General features: G+C 72.2%; 4 protein-coding genes across 4 annotated transcripts; 3 read left to right on the forward strand and 1 right to left on the reverse strand.

Annotated features, from left to right (window-relative positions):
- Positions 1-1,683: 1,683 nt before the first annotated feature.
- TMEM8B (transmembrane protein 8B) lies at positions 1,684-8,574 on the reverse strand (the record flags this gene model as incomplete). The annotated part of the gene is made up of 14 exons (XM_035563802.1): positions 1,684-2,019; positions 2,150-2,266; positions 2,346-2,492; positions 2,605-2,783; positions 2,900-3,042; positions 3,427-3,550; positions 3,651-3,747; positions 3,954-4,306; positions 5,066-5,325; positions 5,472-5,605; positions 5,820-6,027; positions 6,139-6,328; positions 8,107-8,207; positions 8,255-8,574. Coding segments are annotated over 14 exons (2,709 nt in total), but the record flags the coding sequence as incomplete, so codon positions are not given.
- Positions 8,575-8,721: 147 nt separating this feature from the next.
- On the forward strand, positions 8,722-12,930 carry TAF1C (TATA-box binding protein associated factor, RNA polymerase I subunit C; the record flags this gene model as incomplete). The annotated part of the gene is given in 17 exon segments (XM_035563801.2): positions 8,722-8,772; positions 9,061-9,154; positions 9,296-9,402; positions 9,488-9,583; positions 9,683-9,753; positions 9,841-10,048; positions 10,051-10,090; positions 10,195-10,305; positions 10,404-10,527; positions 10,625-10,696; positions 10,809-10,944; positions 11,029-11,157; positions 11,275-11,467; positions 11,557-11,694; positions 11,792-11,988; positions 11,990-12,455; positions 12,458-12,930. Coding segments are annotated over 17 exon segments (2,706 nt in total), but the record flags the coding sequence as incomplete, so codon positions are not given.
- Positions 12,931-13,236: 306 nt separating this feature from the next.
- Positions 13,237-14,464, forward strand: HINT2 (histidine triad nucleotide binding protein 2). Its single transcript, XM_035563800.2, has 5 exons — positions 13,237-13,336; positions 13,705-13,839; positions 13,967-14,071; positions 14,146-14,218; positions 14,327-14,464. Exons 1-5 carry the CDS (start codon positions 13,271-13,273, stop codon positions 14,416-14,418), a joined length of 471 nt encoding a protein of 156 aa, XP_035419693.1. The 5' UTR covers positions 13,237-13,270; the 3' UTR covers positions 14,419-14,464.
- Positions 14,465-16,615: 2,151 nt separating this feature from the next.
- On the forward strand, positions 16,616-18,388 carry SPAG8 (sperm associated antigen 8). Its single transcript, XM_035563865.2, has 7 exons — positions 16,616-16,764; positions 16,938-17,289; positions 17,471-17,645; positions 17,737-17,782; positions 17,871-17,985; positions 18,078-18,140; positions 18,218-18,388. Exons 1-7 carry the CDS (start codon positions 16,616-16,618, stop codon positions 18,350-18,352), a joined length of 1,035 nt encoding a protein of 344 aa, XP_035419758.2. The 3' UTR covers positions 18,353-18,388.
- Positions 18,389-18,462: the final 74 nt, after the last annotated feature.

Consider the following 18,462-nt stretch of genomic DNA (forward strand, 5'->3'; position numbering starts at 1 on the left):
CTGCCGGGGGAGCCGGCACTGCGGGTTGGGCCTGGAGGGGGCCGTGCCCGGGGGCTGATGGAGGGACTGGGGTGTCCTCACCCCTCGCTGCCTTCCCTTAATTAATGAGGCGCCTCCGTTGGTTATAATTAACTAATAATTAGCCATAATTAGCCCCAGATTTTGGGGTGATAATTTCCGAGCAGGGAAATTATTATTTTTATTGTTGTTTTGTCGTTGTTGTTGTTGTTGTTGTTGTTATTATTATTATTATTATTACTATTATTATTGTTATTGTTATTGTTATTATTGTTATTATTATATCCGTGGCAGGGGATGCAAAGGCTGACACAGCCCCAGGCACAGCACCGATGCCCATTCCCGGGGGGTCTTGGAGCCCCCACCCCTCCCACCCCGAGCCCCCACCCCTCCCACCCCGAGCCATTTCGGGTACCGGTTGCCATGGGGATGCCGGAGGCACCTGGCTGCCATGGGGACACCGTTACCACGGCGACAGGGCACAGGCAGGGATGGAGAGCACCGGAAGGATGCTCCTATGGGGGGTGGGGGGGTCCGAGTCGTGGGGACCCCAAGTCCATGATGGGGGGGAAGGCAGAGTCCAGCCCCAAGAGCATCCCCACGGGAATGGGGCTGGAGATGCCGGGAAGGGGGCAGGGGGAGTCCCCGGGGGAGCTGGTGGTACCCAGGGGATGCGCAGGGCTGGCTGGGATCCCCTCGGCTGCTGCTTGGCCCCGCGCCCTCCTGCTCGGCCCGTCCTTGAGCCCAGAAAGCGCAGCCGCAGGATTAATTAAACGAGGGAGCGCTGAGCGGCCGCCCTCTGTTATTGTAGGGTCTACACGAACCCCCCCCAGGCAGCAGCATGCACCGACCTCTCCTTGACATCGCGGTGCCCGCTGACACTGCCGGGGAGACGCGGCTGGACGTGGTGAAGTGAGCAACGATTTTAATTAAAAATTAATCCTTAACCAGCCTGGCCAACGCGGGAAGGGCTGGAGGATGATATCCTGGATGGCTGCCGTCAGCCCCCGGGGCCCTTTGAGCAGCCCTCATGGCTCGACAGGGCTCGCTGGCCCCAGCAGGGCTGCAGCCTCGCCATCCTATCCCCATCATCCCCTCCAGATGCGCCCCCCCACCCCGCAGCCCCCGGCCGGGGCCTGGCTCCTGGGGAGCAGGTTTAATTAGATCCCAATCCTATTAGGGAGCTGCCCGCCCGCCTGCAGCTGGTAATCCCGTTAGGCATCCCGTAAATCCCAGCGCGCCGGGCTCCATCCCCAGGGTATGGCTCACGGCGGGGGGGGGGGGGGGCGCTGGAGCAGCAGCCCCAGGAGCCGCCCCGCTGCCAGCATCACCCTGGCTGTCACACAGCCCTTGGGGACCCCCAAGGGTCCCCAAGCGTCCCCCTCACGCAGCTGGGGGGGGGGGGGGGGGGGGGGGTTGTCCCAGTGCATGCAGCGCCCCCTCCCAGTGCCTCGGTGGCACCAGCAGGGATGTCACCGCTCCGGGCTGAGGACAGCCACGTGCAGGGGGTGCCAGGAGGGGCAGCTCCGGGGTGGCGAAAAAGGGGGCTGCGCCGCGGGGACCGTCAGCCGGCTGCAGCCACACGGGAGTCCTGGCGCTCCGGGGACAGGCGGGCGGCCCCGGTGCCGCCCCCCCACCCCGAGTCCGCTCCGCCAGCCGGCGGCATCAGCTGGTGCAGATGCTGTTGATGGAGGCGACGGCGGGGTCGACGAGCCCCAGCTCCTCCTGCTCGTTGACGCAGAGCTGGTACCCGCAGCCCTTGCGGCGGGGCAGCGGCCCCAGGCGCCCGGCGGGCTTGGCGCGGGGCGGCAGCAGGAAGCCGACGCTGCCGGCGATGAGCAGGTGCCAGATGCTGTGGATGTAGAAGTAGTTCTCCTCCGTCTCCACGAAGGCGTAGAGCAGCACGGCGGCCGCCGCGATCAGCGCCCCGGGGCACAGGTAGAAAGCCCAGCGCTTCCAGGTGGGCGGGTAGCAGTGGCGGCGGCGGATGGTGCGAGCCGTCTGCGTGGGGACAGCAAGGCAGTGAGGAGGGGGGGGGCTGGGGACAACCCCGAGGTGGCAGCCGTGCCCCCCCCCCCCCATCCCCTGAGGGACCCTCGGTGGGGACGGGGATGCGCCCCAAGGTCCTCACCCAAGCGATGGCCATGATGCCCAAGGCGAAGAGGCTGGGTCCCAGCAGGTTCCAGAGCCCGTGGCGGTCCATCTGCAGGGCCATGGAGAGCAGCATGGCCCCCAGCAGGTACAGCACCTGTGGGGAGGCCGGGGGGGGGGCGCGTCAGGCTGGTCCCTCACCCACCGGGGGGACCCCTCCCCGCCCCCGCACTCGCCTGCTTGACCATGGGCTGGAGCCGTGCCATGGCGATGACGGTGACCCAGACGGACATGAGGGAGCCCAGGAAATCGCAGAACTGCAGCACGTCGTAGTCCATGATGCAGAACACCACGATGCCCGGCTGGTCGCAGGCGTGGTAAAACTGGGGCCGGCGGTGAGGCGGGGGGGGTTGGGGGGGGGGGATGAAAGGAGGTGAGAGCCACCCCGCACGGCCCCGGCCCCTCGCCCACCCCGCTCTTCGCCCCCCAACTCACGGTGGAGAAGAACATGGTGAAGATGTAGACGGCGGCTTCCAGGAGGTAGTGGCTGCGCACGGCGATGGCCACGGGAGGCACGAACATGACGTTGCTGAGGCAGAGCAGCAGCGTGGAGAGGAGCTGGAAGCCGTAGGAGAACGCCTCGGCGTTGTCCGTGCAGCCCCAGCCGTTCCAGCCTGCGGCCGGGAGAGCGGCCGTCACCCTGCAGCACCCACGGGGGCTGGGGGCAGCGGGGAAACCCCATCCAGCACCCACGGGGGAGCCGGGCAGGGGGACTACGGGGTTATCTCACCGGCTTTGCACTCGCAGGCGGCGTACAGGTAGTTGTTGGTGCGCAGCAGCTTGCACTGCCCGTAGATGCCGCAGTCGTTGATGCAGGGCGAGAGGTAGGCGCGCAGGTAGACCTCGGCCGTCACGTTGGTGCAGGGCTCGAACCTGCCCCGCGGGGGAACGGGGTCAGCAGGCACCCGCCGTGCCCCTGCGGCAGCTCCCCCCCTCCGCCACGTCCACGCCCCCACGCAGCCCAGGCGTGCGCCGCGCGCACGAGGACCGCGCGCGGCACCGTTTGCTCGCACAGACGCCAACCCCAGGTGCGCCCGCGGCACCGCCCGCACCCCCAAGCCCCACGGGGACGCCTGCGTGGCGGGGCCGGGAGCAGAGCCGCAGACCTGGAGGGGTCCCACGGGACGCCGAGCAGAGCCAGGGTGTGGTGCGGGCACCCCCAGGCGCGCACGAGCCCTTCCCAACGGCGCGCAGAGGGGACCCGCGCCCAGCTCCGTCCCCCTGCGCCCACCCAGCGCCCGCACGGAGGGCTCCTACCCGTGCTCCGCGGCGCAGAGGGAGCGCAGGCTGAGGTACCAGCTGCCCGTCTGCGGGTAGGGGATGCGCAGGCGGCTGAGGCTGGCCGTGGCGTTGACGGAGAGCAGGAAGCCTGCCAGGGACTCTGCCGGCAGGGACAGCACCGGTGAGGGGTGAGCGGGGCGCAGCGGGGTGCGGACCCCCCCCCGGCACGCAGCAGGAGGGAGGGGGGCTGCCCAGCCTACCCGTCTCGCAGGTGACCGAGGCGTTGTCACCGGAGGCCAGCGGCACCTCGTGGTTCAGGCAGCCGAACACCGTCGCGTTCTCACCGCGCAGGGAGCTCTGGTGGCAGAGGGGACACGGCCCTAAGCCGGCTGGGGACGTCCCCTGCCGCGACAGAGCCCTGCCCCGCCACCCACAGCACCCAGCCCACCACCACGCACCCTAACCCACCGCTCCCAAACCACGCCCGGGACCCGGGAGCACCCCAAACCCCGTCCCTCGCCCCGCTGCCCCCCGTCCCCCCCGTCCCCGCCCCAGCACCTCACCACGTTGAGCCGCAGCTCCAGGTTGAGCACCCCGCCGCTGTCCAGCACCGGCAGCAGGTTGATGACGAAGACGGCGGGGCGGTCGGGCGGCACCGACACGTTGGGCCCGAAGAAGATGTAGAAGTGGACGGAGAAGGTGTCCAGCTCGTTGCGCAGCGTGGGGCGGACGGGCCAGCAGCGCTCGCCGGCGGCGGTGGGGGGGGCGGCCAGCGGGTGCTTGGTGCCGTTGGGGCTGGCGGGAGGGGGGCTGTCCCCCAGCGCCAGCCCGCCCGCAGAGCCGAAGGAGTGGGGCATGTTCATGGAGGCGCTGGAGGGCAGGAAGGGCGGCCGGGACAGGCTGGGGCGGGAGCAGTCTGGGGGGAAGAGACGTCAGCCCCGGCACCGCACAGATCCCCTCTGCCTCCCACCACAACTCCCTGCGTGCGTCCCGGTGCCTGACAGTGTCCCAGAGCATCCCAGTGTCACCGTGCATCCCAGAGCACGCCAGCACCTCCCAAAGTGTCCCAGGCGTCCCTGCGCCTCCCAGCACCCCAGAGCATCCCAGTATCACAGAGCATCCCAGTGCCCCAGCATCTCATCACCTCCCAGAGTATCCAAGCATCCCTGCACTATCCTGCAACTCCCAGCATCCCAGCGTCCCAGCATCTCCCAGTGTCCCAGAGCATCCCAGTGCCCCAGTGCCTCCCAGCATCTCTCTGCACCTCCCAGCATATCGCAGCACCTCCCAATGTCCCAGAGCATCCCAGCACCTCCCAGAGCACCCCAGTGTCCCAAAGCATCCCAGCACCTCCCAGAGCACCCCAGTGTCCCAAAGCATCCCAGCACCTCCCAGCACTTCCCAGCATCCCAGAGCATCCCAGTCCCCCCAGAGCATCCCAGCATCTGTGTCCCAGCACCTCACAGCATCCCAAAGCATCCCCCTGTCCCAGCACATCCCTGCACCTCTCAGCACCTCCCAGCACCTCACCGTCCCAGCACATCCCAGCACATCCCAGCCCCCCAAATCATCCCGGCACCCCCCTGCCAGCAGAGCTGTCTCTCCCCCTGCACCCAGACCCCGCAAGCATCCTTCACCAGCCCCCCAAATCAACGCCGAGGCCGGGTCCCCTCACCCGTGAGCTGCACGATGACCTGGAAGGAGACGGCGCCCGGCGCCCCGGGGTGCCTCTCCACCAGCACGTAGTACCAGTGCTGCCAGAAGGGCAGGTCCAGCGCCAGCTGGCAGGGCGCGTGCTCCCGGCAGTCCAGCGCCGTGGAGTTGTGCAGCGGGGGGGCCTTGGCCCGCACCCGCAGCCACAGGGGGCAGCCCTCGGCCCCCCGGCACCGCAGCACCTCCACCAGCACGCGCGACGTGTAGCTGGGCACGAACACCCTGCGGGGACGCCGGCGTCAGCCCCTGCCCCTCGGCGCACGGAGAGGGGCTGGGAGGGGGCAAGGCAGAGGGATGGGGGGCCCTCGGGAGCCCAACCGCCCCCCAGAAAGGCTGCCCCCTCCTTGGCAGACCCCCGTCGAGCTCACTTGTAGAGGCAGGAGCGGTTGTGGGGGCCCATGCTCTGCTCGGAGGCGTAGCCGGGGTACAGCACGGCGATGTTGACCAGGCGCTGCACGATGAGCTGCGGCTGGAAGAGGTACTGGCACTCCTCGTAGAGACCCTGCGCCAGCCGGGCAGTCAGCACGGAGGCCCAGCAGGGAATTGGGGTGCTGCCCGCCCCGCTACCCCCCTTCCAGAGACGCCCAGGACGCCTGCCAGGCGGTGTGGCAGCCCCCCCGTGCCCCACGCAGGACACCCGCCCCACGTGCCGCCAGCCCCAAAGGCCAGCCTGACGCCGTGCCCCCCAGTTCCCATCCCACCCCAAAGCCCCGCACCTTGACGGAGATCTTCCCCTCATCTTTGGGCAGGTGGGCAGCCAAAAACCAGTCCCCGGGCAGGGGGCTGGTGACGTTGAACACCCCCGTGGTGCGGTTGGGCAGCGTCCAGGTGAGGGTCAGCGCGAAGGAGCCGGGGACGGCCGTGTCCCTGGGGAAGTGCGTGCGCAGCGGGTTGATGACGGAGGGAGCCCCCGAGCGGAAATACCTGCAGGGGGCACGGCGATTAACGGGGTCCAGGTTCCGGGTGGGGGCACGGGGACACGCCGAGGGACACGGCGGGGCAGTGCCCGCCAGCAGGGACATGCTGAGCACTCACACGGTGATGCTACGGTCCGGGCAGTGGTCCCCGAAGGTGCCGCCCTGCTCCTTGAAGGTGATGAGGTTCCAGACGGCGATGACCGTGTCCTCGGGGATGTGGAAGTGGAAGAGCTCGATGCTGGCAAAGGAGCGGAAGGGGCTGAGCTTGCGCGGCGTGCGGGTGAAGTAGTCGGTCACGAAGAGCCCGTCTGCGGGGGAGACCCAAGGGGCTCTCAGTGGGGCTGGGGGGGGGGCCGCAGCACCCCTCCCAGCCTAGGCCCACCTCACAGGCTCGGAACGTGCCCCAACAGCTTCAGTCCAGGGGCAGGAGCCCGGGGCTGTGCCATCTGACTTGTCCCCAGGGCTGGTGGCAGCCGTGCTCCCTGCCCGGTTCAGCAGGGAGGACTGGAGAGCAGCGCGCTCCCCGCACAGCCCCCCGGCTCTGCCCCGCTCGGCGGGGGAGGGACGGTGCACATATGCGTGCACATATGCACACGGGGGTGCCGCCTGCGCGCACGGCGAGGCGGAGGTGTGCACACCCACGCGTGGCTGCGCACAGCACGGCGGCCGTGCCAGACGCTTCCTGCAGCCCTGCCCAAACGTCCAGCACCCCGGGGATTTCCAGGAGCCTCGGCAGCAGAGGGGAGGCACATCCCTGGTGCGATGGAAACAAGGGAGATCCGAGCTCCAGACAGGAGCTGTAACTTCACCCTGCCGCTGGGACGCCTGCCCAGCGCCCGCCTGGGGACCCCAGGCCTTATTCCCCAGGGGTGCACCGAGGATGGGATGCGCGTCGCTGCAAGCTGCCAGCAGAGGGGATGCCAGCAAGAGGACGGGCTGCGAGCAGCCCAGAGGACTCGTCCAGCTGGGAATTGGGGAGAGCGGAGAAGAAGGGCTGCTTTGTACAGCCTGTGCCTGGCCGGGGGCGCGCGCGTGTGCTCGCGTGCACGTGTGTGTTTGCGCTGCGTGTGTGCAGCCCCAGCAGGCTGAGCCCCGACATGCATCTGCTCCCTTTCCTGGAACAAAGGCAGCTCCCCCTCCCCTTTCGCCGGGCACGAAATGCCCGTCTGCGTGCGCGGGTACCCGACCCCAAATCCTCCACTACGAACCCCCGAGCCTCTCCACGGCACCCCCAGGGGACCGGAGCTCCGCGCCGGGGGGGTCCCCGGGGAGAAGGAGACCTCCAGGAGGGGTCCCCGTGCCCACTCCCCCGGGACGAAGTGGGGGGGGGGGGGGAACTGGAGGCCAGGACGGAGCCCCCGTGCTGTGGGGGCCCCGAGGCCGGATGCGCAGCCCCGGGGCTCAGCACCGCGGACAGCGACCGCGGCCGGGACTCAGCACCGGGGACAGCGCCCGCGGCCCCAAAGCGCCCCCGCCCCACACCTCGGGACCCCCTTCCCCTAAATCGCCGCCCCACGGCGAGGCACCGCCGTGCCCCGCAGCGCGCTCCCTCCCCGCGCAGCCCCGCCGGTGCCCCCGGAGCTCTCCATCCCCGCCGCCCCGCACCGCACGCACGCAGCCCCGCGCACCCCCCGCTCCTCGCGGACCCCGACCCCACCGACCACCACCCCTCGCGTGTCCCACCCCACGGCACCCCCCCCGCTCCGTGCCGGCCCTACACGCGTCCCCCTAGGGGGGGTTCTCCCCCCAATTCCCCGCCCTGCCCCATTGCGCGGACACCCCGCAGCGCCCCCCCCCCCCGCCCCCGTGCGCGCCCCCCCGACCCCCCCGCGCGCCCCACGGCAGGCGGGCGCCGTGCCCCACGCTCCCCCCCTCCGCTCCCCCCGCGGAGCAGCCCCCTGCCCACGCACCTCGCACCCCCCATAGGGCCATCGTACCCCCCTATAGGAACACCGTACCCCCCCCCAAAGGATCACCGCACACCCCTATAGGGGACGCGCCCCCGTTATAGGGTCGTGCCCCCCATTATAGGGTCGTGCCCCCCCATAGGGGACCCGTGACCCACCCCCGGCCCCGGGGCGCTCACCGGCGGGCGGCGGCAGGAGGAGGACGAGGAGGAAGAGGAGGAGGAGGAGGAGCAGCGGCGGCGGCCGCAGCGGGGGGCGGACGAGGGGGTCCCGGCGCCCCCTCCCCGCGCCGCCCCGCCGCCCCATGCCGCCCCGCCGCCGCCAGACCCGACGCGCGCCCGCGAGAATGACGTCACCCGGCGCGCCACGCCCCGGACACGCCCCTCCCCGAGCGGCCATTGGCTGTGCCGCGCGTCGATCGCCGCCCTCCGCGCCTCGGGCGCTGATTGGTGCGGCGGCGGCGGGGGGGGCGGGGAGATCCCGGCGGCGCGCGCGCGCGCTCGGGCCGCGTGCGGGGCGGGGCGGGGGTGGGTGGCGCGAACCGGGACTGGGATCGGGATCGGGAGAGGGACCGCGATCGGCACCGGGATCGGGATCGGGACCGGGACCGGGATCGCGTTCGGCACCGGGACCGGGATCGGGGTTGGGACCGGCACCGGGACCGGCACCGGGAGCCCCCCGGACGGGGAACCTCTGGGACCGGGCACCCCTCTACCGCCCTCCCCCGGTACCGGGAATCCCCCCCCGGTACCGGGCACCTCCGGTACCGGGCACCCCCCGGCCCACCCCCCTCGGTACCGCCTTCTCCCCGTACCGGGAACTTCCGGTACCGGGCACCCCCTCCGGTCCGCCCCCCCCCCCCCCCTTCCCCGGTACCCGGCACACCCCCCCGGTACCGGGTACCCCCCCACTCCGCTGCCGCCATGGAGTTCCCCGCCGCGCTCTTCCCCGCCTACTTCGGCTGCGGCCCCCCCAGGGACGAGGCCGGCCCCGCGCCGGCTGCCGGCTGGGGGGAGCACGGGCAGGTGCTGGAGGCCGGGACCGGGCAGGTGAGAGGAGACCGGGGACCGGGGGGTGACCGGGGATGGGGGTACCGGTGCCGCCCTCACCTCCCTGCCTCTGTCCCCGTACAGGTGCAGCCGCCGTTCGTGCCCCGCCGCAGCCGGCAGGGCGAGAGCTGGGAGCCCTGCGAAGCCGCCGCCGTGCCCCTGCTGCCGCCCAACGACAGTGAGGACCTGGGGGGGGGGGGGGGGGTCTGTGGGGCGCCCCCAGCCCCAGGCGCTGAGCCACGTGCTGGCACCTGGGCAGCCGTCCCTGCCGGTGTCCCGTCCCCGCGGTGCCAGCCGTGCCCTGCTCTGTCCCCCGCAGGCTGCTGGATGCCGCCTCTGGTCCCCCGGGACATCCTGTACCGCGGTGTCCTGCGCAGGAAGCTGCAGGCGGGGAGGTCTGGAGACGCGCTGGACTTCACCAAGCAGGTACCGCCGAGGAGCCGGGGCAGAAGCCTGGCGGGGACCGTGGCATCCCTGCACGTCCTGACCCTGCCTTTCCCTCCCCGCGCAGCTGGGCCACTTCTTTGTGGATCACCCGGAGGACGCCTTCGGCTCCCTGGGGCAGCTGCTGCACAAGAACTTCCACCTGGGTGACTCCAAGCTGAGGGTCAGTGCCTTTCTGGTTTTTTTGGGGGGGGGGGGGGGGCGCGCGGGGGGGCTCCGTCAGCTCCCCCCGTCCGCAGTCCTGACTCTCTCATCCCCGCAGAGACACTCTCGGGACACCACCATCCGCATGACAGCCCTGGTGGAGGAGCTCAACCGGCTGGAGGCCAGGCGGTGAGTGCTCCCCGGGGACAGGGAACGGGGCGGGGGGGGCTCCCGCAGGACCCCCCCCCCCCCCCATGACGCCGGCTGTCCCCGCAGCGGCTGCCCGCGGCGTCACTTCGTCCCCCGCCTGCGCTGGTTCTCCCACCTGTGCCGCGACTGGCTCTTCGAGGTGCCGCTGGGGCTGCTGGCCGACTGCGTGCACGAGGAGCTGCTGCTGCAGTGGGCCGGCCTGCTCTTCGACGACAGCTCCACTGGGGGGGCGCTGGCCTGGCTGCCCCCCCAGGAGGCGAGCGGGGCGCGCGGGACGCCTGGTCTACCCCTGGCGGGGTGGCCATGAACCACCTCTGTATCCTTACCCGTGGGGGAAAACGGGGGGGGTGTCCCCTGGGGAAGTGTGGGGGGGGGGGGGGGGGGTTGTGTGGCAGCGCCCTTAGCCGGCCCCCCCCCCAGATTTCCAGGACGTGGTGCTGGAGGAGCAGCCCCGTGCCCGAGGCGCGCCAGCGCAGTTTGAGCTCAACGGGTGCATCCGGCAAGTGGGTGCCGCACGGGTGGATGGGGAAGGTGAGCGAGCCCCGGGACCCGCACCCTGGGGTGACAGCGTGGGGACCCTGCCCTCTCACCTGCCACCTCCTGTGTCCCTCCTTCCCCCCCCCCCGCAGATTTTGTGGGCGTCCGCTCCGACTACCACTGCGGAGTTTGGAGGGTGCCGGGCAGGGCAGGCGCTGCCCCCAGCCCGCTGCAGGTCATCCGCACCAACGTGCCGGCCTCCTGCCTCACCGTCAGGTGGGTGCCGGGGAAACCGAGCTCCTGGGGGGGACCCTGCTGCCACCACAGACCCCCCCCACAGTCCCCACGGTGACGCCGTCCCCCTGCCCCACAGCCCACACCTCCCCGGGGAGCTGTCCGTCTGCACCCAGAGCGGAGCCGTCTACCTCTGGAGCGTCGAGACGGGGTGAGGCGGGGGGCTGCGGGCTGGACCCCCTGGTTTTGGGGTGCTGGGAGGCGGGGTGACCCCACCACGGGGGACCCCTCTGCCCACCGGTGGTGCCCCTTTCTCCTCGCAGGCTGCAGCGGCTCCGCCACGACCCCCAGACCCTGTTTTTCCGGGACCACTCGCCCTGGCGCTGGAGCGACTTCACCGCCCACCCGCGGGTGCTGAGCTGCGCCGACCGCACCGGCATCCAGTGCCTGGACGCCCGGGTGAGCGCGGGACGGGGGCGTGGGTTCGGTGAGGGGGGGTCCAGCACCCTGGGGTGCTGATGACACCCCGCTCTGCCGCCGCAGGCCCCCGCCAGCTGCCACTTCGACTTCTTCAAGGTGGGCGAGGAAGCTGGATGCCAGCAGGGCGAGCGCGTGGTGCTGCCCATGTACCTGGGCAGGGCTCACCCCTGCCAGCACCTCGTCGCCACCCAGGTGAGTGCCCCCACGGCTGGGGGGCACAGCCCTGGACCCCCCCCACACCCCTTGGACGCTGCCGATAAGGGGCGTCAAGGTGGGGGGAGCCCCGCTGAGCCGTGCCCCCCCTCCCAGTTCGCCCTGTACCTGATGGACGAGCGCCTGCCGCTGGTGCCCGTGCTGAAGTGGGCGCACATGATGAAGGCCCCCCCTCTTTTCGCCCACGTGGCGCCGGGGGGGCCCGGCAGGAGCCATAAGGTGCTGCTGGGCGCCTCCCGCACGCAGGAGCTGCTGCTGCTGCAGTACACGGGTGAGAGAGCGGCACGGGGTGGGCACGGGGCTGACCGCGGGCGCCGTGCCCGCGTCCTGCCCTCCGTGCCACCTCACGGGGGCGATTTTCGGCGCCTCGTTTTGCAGGGGGCGGCCAGTCGGCCTGCCAGCTGGTGGGGCCGCCGCAGAGGCTGCACGGCATCGCCGGCTGCCTGCCTCACCTCCCCGCACAGCTCCCACACCGGCACTACCTGCTGCAGCAGCGCCTCGGTGCCCCCGCCGCCGGTGAGCATCCCCGGGGAGCGCATGGGTCCTGGGGCTGCGGGGGTGGGATGCGGCCACCGGCTTGCCGCAGGTGGCAACGCCGTGTCTGTCCCCGCAGGGCTGGCCGCCGTGCAGCACCAGCAGGGCCGGCAGGAGGCCCTGGTGGTCTTCCAGCTCTCCGAGGCCGGGGACGTCTTCTACCAGGCGCTGAGGCACGAGGCGGCGCCAGCACCCGCTCCCCGCCAGGAGGAAGAGGAGGCGACGGCGGCCCCGGGCTCTTCCCCGCTGTTTGGCAGCGAGGAGGAGGCGCAGGAGGCAGGACGAAAGAGAGCAGACCTTCTACCTGTCCAACCTGGAGGTGATAATCAACGACGAGGAGGAAGAGGAGGAGGAGGCGGGCACGCCGGCGGCCACGGAGGAAGCCGAGCACCCCGTGGAGCCCCGCGCCAGCCCCCAGCCCCCCCCAGCCGCGCCCAGCCTGGCCGCTGCCCTGCGGTACCGCCGCTGGCTGCGGGCCCTGCTGCGGGTTTGGCGGGGCTCCCCACGGCACGCCTGCCCCCCGGGACCCCCCACCATCAGCAAGCGGCGCCTCTTCACCCGCAAGGAGCTGGCGGCGCCGGCGGAGCCCAGCGCCCTGCACCGCCGGCTGCGGCAGCGGCTGCGCCAGGCCATGCGCCTCGGGGAGCGCATCCAGCCCTGGGACACGGCCCCCGAGCCCCCTGGCCCCCCGCCGCCACCGCCCCCCGTGCCCGACGCCCTGAGCGCCCGGCTGACGGCGGCCTGGGGGGCGAGTGGGGGTCCGGGGGCGCGGGCAGCAGCCTGGCGCAGAGGCGGCGGGCGCTGCGGGAGCGGCGGCGGCGGCAGAAGGCGGCGCGGGCTCACCGCAGCCTCTCGGCCAGCTTCACCTCCTCCGTCACCTACCAGTCCGAGCTGTCCGAGCTCAGCGACGTGGGACCCCCGCGCTCACCCCCACCGGCCACCCCCCAGGAGGTGGTGGGGGGCTCCCCTCCGGCCGCCCCCTCCCCGCCGGCCCCCGTGGAGCCCATGCTGTCCTCGCAGGAGCTGCGCGCCCGGGGGATCCCCAAGGAGCGGCGGCGCACGCTGCGGGACTACCTGTCGGTGTGGGCGGAGGGGTCCCAGGACCCCCCCGAGCCCCCCAGCACCCCGGGGGCGCCGCTCTGCATCCCCTCCTCCCAGAGCCAGCTCTCCTCCGCCTCGCAGCCCCCCCGCCGCAAGCGCCCGCGCATGGGCTTCTGAGGGGGCGATAAATAAACCCGGAATGGCGCAGCCCTGGATCTGTGTTTTATTTTGGGGGGGGGGGGAGGGGGAGGGGCACCCACGCGTGACTGTGGGGGTGGGGTGGGGGGGGCCGCCCCCAGCACCCACCCGCGGGTGTGGGGCCGGGTAGGGGAGCAATGCGCGCTGCACGGATCCGGCTGGGTGCCCGCAGCGCGCCGCGCGTGGGCGTCCCCCCCCCCGGCCACGCGTGGGCGCAGGGGGAAGGGGCGCGGGCGCTTTAAGGCGCGGGGGGGGGGGGGGGCGTGGCGGAAGCCGGGGGGAGGGGGAGGGGAGGGGCGAGGACGCGGACGCGCGCGCCATGGCGGCGGCGGTGCTCGCCCGTGGGTGGGCGCGCGCCTGGGTGGCGGGGGCGCGCCTGGGGCAGGTGGGCACGCGTGGGGAGGGGGCTCGGGACAGAAGGGGAGGAAAGGGGGGCGGGGGTGGGGTGAGGGGGGGAGGGTCCTGTGCCCGATTCCCCACCCGTGCAAAGTCCACGAGTGGGCGTGCACACACACACACACACACACACAGAGCCCACCCCCCCCCCCCGCAGCGTGGGGACCCACGCGTGTCCCCCACCTCGCCAGCTTACCCCCCCCCATGCCCGTCCCCTGTTGCCCCCCGCATGTCCCGGTGTCCCCCCCCCCACCATGTGTCCAAGCCTACGGCTGTCCCCGTGTCCCCGTCCCCCCCCCCTCCCCACGCGTGCCCGGTTGTCACGCCCCCCCCCCCCCCCTCCCCGTGTGCCCCCAGCGCCCCCGCAGCGGGCAGGACGGGGAGGTGGGCAAGGCGCAGCGGGCGGCCGCCGGGGCGGGCAGGGAGCCCACCATCTTCAGCAGGATCATCGCCCGCACCGTGCCGGCCATGATCCTCTACGAGGACGACGAGGTAAGGGGACAGCGGGGACACGCGTGGCCCCCCCCACCCCCCCCCTCCCCCGCGTGGGCTGGTCCCCACGGGGGAGAGTGGGGTCTCACGGGGCTGCACCCCCCCACCCCCCACCCCCTCCCCGCAGTGCCTGGCCTTCCGCGACGTGGCCCCGCAGGCGCCCGTCCACTTCTTGGTGATCCCCAAGCGCCCCATCCCGCGTCTGAGCTGCGTGGAACCCCAGGATGCCCAGGTGAGGGGGGGTTTGGGGACACGCGTGGGGACAAGGGACACGCGGGGCTGAGCCTCCTGCCCCCCTCCCCGCAGCTCCTGGGGCACCTGATGGTGGTGGCGGCGCGCACAGCGAAGGCGGAGGGGCTGGAGGACGGATACCGGCTGGGTGAGTCGGGGGGTGTCCCCTCCCCTGTGTCACCTCCCCGCTGCCACCCCACGGGTGACACCCCCCCCCCCCCCCCCCCCCCTCTGACCCCCGTCCCTCTCCCGGCAGTGATCAACGACGGGAAGCACGGCGCCCAGTCCGTCTACCACCTGCACCTCCACGTGCTGGGGGGGCGGCAGATGGGCTGGCCCCCCGGCTGAGCCCCCCGGGTCACCCCCCCCCAATAAAGCTGCTCGGGTACCCGCAGTGGCTTGCTTGGCTCTGTTTTTTGGGCACGGCCCCGGTGCGCTCGGGGGGTGGTGAAGGCTGTGCTGCCTCTTATCTCAGCCTCCACACGGGCGGGCCTCCGCTGTGAGATCCTCCCCGTGCACACCGCAGAGCCCCCGTGCACACACCAGTGTGCAAAGGGTTGCACTGCACACCCCAGGCCCCACTGCGCATGCACCACTGTGCAAAATGCTGCATTGCACACCCCAGATCCCCTCTGCCAGCACCACTGTGCAAAACGTTGTGTTGCACACCCAAGGCCCCACTGTACGTGCACAATGCACGATGAATTGGACACCCCAGTCCCCCCCATACATGCACCACTGTGCAAACTCTTGCATTGCACACCCCAGCCCCCCCGTGCATGCACCAGTATGCAGGACACGTTGCCCTGCACACCGCAGGCCTCCCTGTGTGTGCACCGCAAGGCACGACACATCACGTTGCACACCGCAGACCCCCCCCGTGCATGCGCTACTGTGCGAAATACCACGTTGCACACTCCATACCCCTCTGTGCGTGCACCACTGTGCACAACACATTGCATTGCATGCCTCAGGGACACCCCCCCCCCCCCCCCCCGCCATGCATGCACCACCATGCAGGACACATCACATCGCACGCCCCAGAACCCCTGCATGTGCAACACACGCACACAACGCCGTACCCACACGGTGGCACCAGGCCACACGGGCCACGTGCAGGGCAGCAGCGGGGCCACGGCCGGGCGTCCATCGGCTCCCTGCCCCGTGCCTCCTGCTCCGGCCGCCGCTAAATTTAGCGCGGGGCCGGCGCTGGCGCAGCACGCAGCCCACCTGGCACCGCGGCGCGGCCGCCTGGGCCCCCGCCAGGCGCGCAGGGACCGCAGCCGCCGGGGATAATGTGGGGTCTGTTCGGCCGGGTGTCGCTGCCGGCTGCTGTTGGGGCCCGGCTGCAGGGCTCACGGGGGTGTGTGTGTGTGGGGGGGTCCCTGCTCTCTGCAGAACCCTGCTCCTGAGCACCCCGTTAGTGGGGGCTCCCCCCCACCCCGAGTGGCCGGCCAGAAGCTGCACTGGCCCCTGCAAAACCGGGGGGGGGGGGGAAGGGGGGATAAGGGGGGGCACCAGCATTGTCCTGGGGAGCTCCCTAACATGTGTGCAGGCTACATTAACATTGTGGCCCACCCCCACCCCGTGCTGGGGCGGGCGAGGGGCCCAGGGTTGTTTTCGTTCCCTAGCCAAGGACTATCGCAAATGACGCAAGTTCCCCAAAGAGATCGGGGGGGGGGGGGTTGGGGGGGGGGGAAGGAGGGGGATGGATGTGTCAGCGGCACGCTGCGCCCAGATGTGTTCCAGCTCCTGCTGCCGGGCCCCAAGCACAGGGCTCCCCGAGGGGTGCGAGGGGGCCGCTGCTGGCCCGGAGCAGAGGCACGTCCCCGGGGGGGGGCGGACACCGAGGCTAAGGGCACGGCGCGGGGGCCTCCCTGCTCACCCCCAACCCCAGGCACGTGTGCGTGCCCCCCCCCCCCCCCCGCCGCTCCTCTCCCCGCAGCTGCTCGGCAGATGGGCTCGCAGCAGCCGCAGCCCCGGGCCCCTCCGCAGGGCTGCCGGCACGGACGGCCCCGGCTTCCCCGCCCCGACGGCTTGGCCCGGAGCCGAGATCCCGGGGCGGGGCCGTCCCCGCTGGGCCGCGGGGGTGAGACGCGAGGCCGGCCAGGATAAACAGAGGCCCCAGCGCCGGCAGCGCGGTGGCCCGGCCGGCGCACACCGCAGAGCGCTGCAATAACAGCCCGGGGGCCGCCGCCGTCAAAGGGCCCTTCTTCTGCGCGGCGCCCGTCGAGGCTGCAGGGGCTGGGCGGGGGGGGGGGCGGAGAGCGGGGCTGGCGTCCTGCAGGCTCGGGGCGGGGGGGGGGAGAGCGGGCCCTGCCCTGCCTGTCCCGGGCCGCCACCTCCCGCCCCGAGGCGAGCAGCGGGCGCACGGCGCACCCCGGCCGCCCCCTGGGGGCTCTGGCACCGCACGTGGACGGAGCGCGCGCGCGCGCCGCTGGCCACGCCCCCTAACCACGCCCCTTTACCCCACCGGCCACGCCCCCTTGCCCGTCTCCCGCCGCCTCGCCCCACTCTGTCCCCGCCCCCCCGAGGCTCTCCGCCAATGGGAGGCCCCCCCGCGCTCGGCTCCGCCAATCAGCTGGCGCGGGCGGCGTCTGCCGTCTCCATGGAGACGGAGCGGGGCGCGGGCGAGGAGCCCCCGGGCCCGGCTATGGAGCCCGGAGCGCGGCGGGGGACGGAGACCCCCCGGGGGTGGGCACCGGGGGGGCACCGGGGAGGGGTCCCCGGGGGTGTTGGGGAGGGGTCCCCGGGTCTTGGGGGCACCTGGGGCTGGGGTCACCAAGGGGGCAGGGGTCACCGTGGGGGCACCAGGGGACATGACCCCGCTGCCTGTCCCCAGTGTCTCCGTCTGTCCCCATGTGCAGGGTGGCTCTGACCGGCCGCGTGCCCCCAGGGCATGGGGGGGATACCGGGGACGTGACCCCCCCGTGCACGGTGAGGATCCGGGGGGATGTGCTGCTGCCTTTGGTGGCCCCGTGCCGTGGGGACATGGCTGAGGAGCCCCCCGGGATGGTGGTGGGTGGGGGTGAGGAGCACCAGGAGATGCTGGACACAGATGAGGAGCAGCAGGAGGAGCTGGTGGCCACGGCCGAGGAGATCCCGAAGGTGCTGGCCATGGCCAAGGAGCCCCCCGAGGTGCCGGCCCCGATGCCCGTGGAGGAGCCAAGGCAGGTCGTGCCCCGCGGAAGCTGCTTGATCCGCAACTGGCAGGAGGAGGTAACCCCTCAGACCCGGCCCGGGGGGGGGGCTCTGAGCCCCCCTGGTCTTCAAATAGGTGCGAAACGGGCAGGGGACAGCGTGTGCTTAGGGACTGCTGGTGGGGCTGAACGCACCTGGGGGGCTCGGGGAGGGGTCGGTGCCGACCAGGGGAGGTGCTGGAGCCACGCCGTGTCCCCAGAGAGCCACCAACGGCCTGGACCGGGTGCTGGCGCCGGAGATGGGCAGCGAGGGCTTCGTCCACCGGCACGGCCACCGCGGGCTGCTGGCCCGCCAGCCACCAGCCCAGCCGCCCCCCAGCACCACCTCCGAGCACACCTTCCGCCCGCCCCACCGCATCCCGATGCTGGCAAGAGGTGGGGCCGGGGATCCCCACCCCAAAAAAATAACGGGGGAGCGAGGTGGCGAGGGGCTCACCGCGGTGCTGAGGGTGCCGCCTCCCCGCAGGGCAGCGGGAGGCCCTGCTGGAGCTGATGCTCTACCAGAAGTACAGGTGAGCCTGCCCCTCCCCAACCCCAACAGTGGTCCCTGCGCTTGGGGACCCCAAAATTGGGCAGCGGGGCGGGGGGGTGGTCCCGCAGGCGGGAGCTGCTGGAGGAGAGGTGCCCACCCCGTGCGCCCATGGAGAGGCTCTCCACCACCCACCGGGATTTCCAGGCGGGGGGCTTCCAGCCCACGCCGCTGCCCACCACCCAGGTACCCACCCCACACCTCGCACCCCACGAGGGGTCTCCGAGCACGCCGCCCCCCTCCCCGGCTGACATAGGGGTTCCCCTTTTCCGCCGCAGCCCCACAACTACCACACGGAGCAGCCCCGCAGCTTCTGGCTGGAGCAAGCCCGCAGCGTGCCCGTGAGTACCCGCAACCCGCCCTGCCCGCGGGGACAGCACCCCCTGCTCACGGGGGTCCCCGCGTCCCTCCCCTCCAGGGCGTCACCTGCATCCGCACCGGGGACAGCCCCTTTCGGAGGAACGCCGCCTTCTCCACCCCCATCGCCGAGTACCTGGAGCAGCCCCTGCCCCACGTCGCCGAAAGCTACGGGGTGCGGCCGAGCAAGCAATAAAGAGCAGGCGGTGCCCCTGCGCTGCCACCCAACCCTGTCCCTGCGCTGCCACCCAAGGGTGTCCCTGCCACGGCTGTCCTCGGGGCAGGCTGTGGGACGGGGGACCCCGA

This window comes from Cygnus atratus, chromosome Z (genome assembly GCF_013377495.2).
Source record: "Cygnus atratus isolate AKBS03 ecotype Queensland, Australia chromosome Z, CAtr_DNAZoo_HiC_assembly, whole genome shotgun sequence".
NCBI lineage: Eukaryota > Metazoa > Chordata > Aves > Anseriformes > Anatidae > Cygnus > Cygnus atratus.

Bases quoted from the DNA above. Each gene is read 5' to 3' on its own strand.
- HINT2 (XM_035563800.2), top strand. From the start codon at position 13,271: ATGGCGGCGGCGGTGCTCGCCCGTGGGTGGGCGCGCGCCTGGGTGGCG. The intron at 13,840-13,966 runs GTAAGGGGACAG...CCCTCCCCGCAG, and splicing joins TCCTCTACGAGGACGACGAG to TGCCTGGCCTTCCGCGACGT. The intron at 14,072-14,145 runs GTGAGGGGGGGT...CCCTCCCCGCAG, and splicing joins TGGAACCCCAGGATGCCCAG to CTCCTGGGGCACCTGATGGT.
- SPAG8 (XM_035563865.2), top strand. From the start codon at position 16,616: ATGGGAGGCCCCCCCGCGCTCGGCTCCGCCAATCAGCTGGCGCGGGCG. The intron at 17,986-18,077 runs GTACCCACCCCA...TTTCCGCCGCAG, and splicing joins CGCCGCTGCCCACCACCCAG to CCCCACAACTACCACACGGA. The intron at 18,141-18,217 runs GTGAGTACCCGC...CCTCCCCTCCAG, and splicing joins AGCAAGCCCGCAGCGTGCCC to GGCGTCACCTGCATCCGCAC.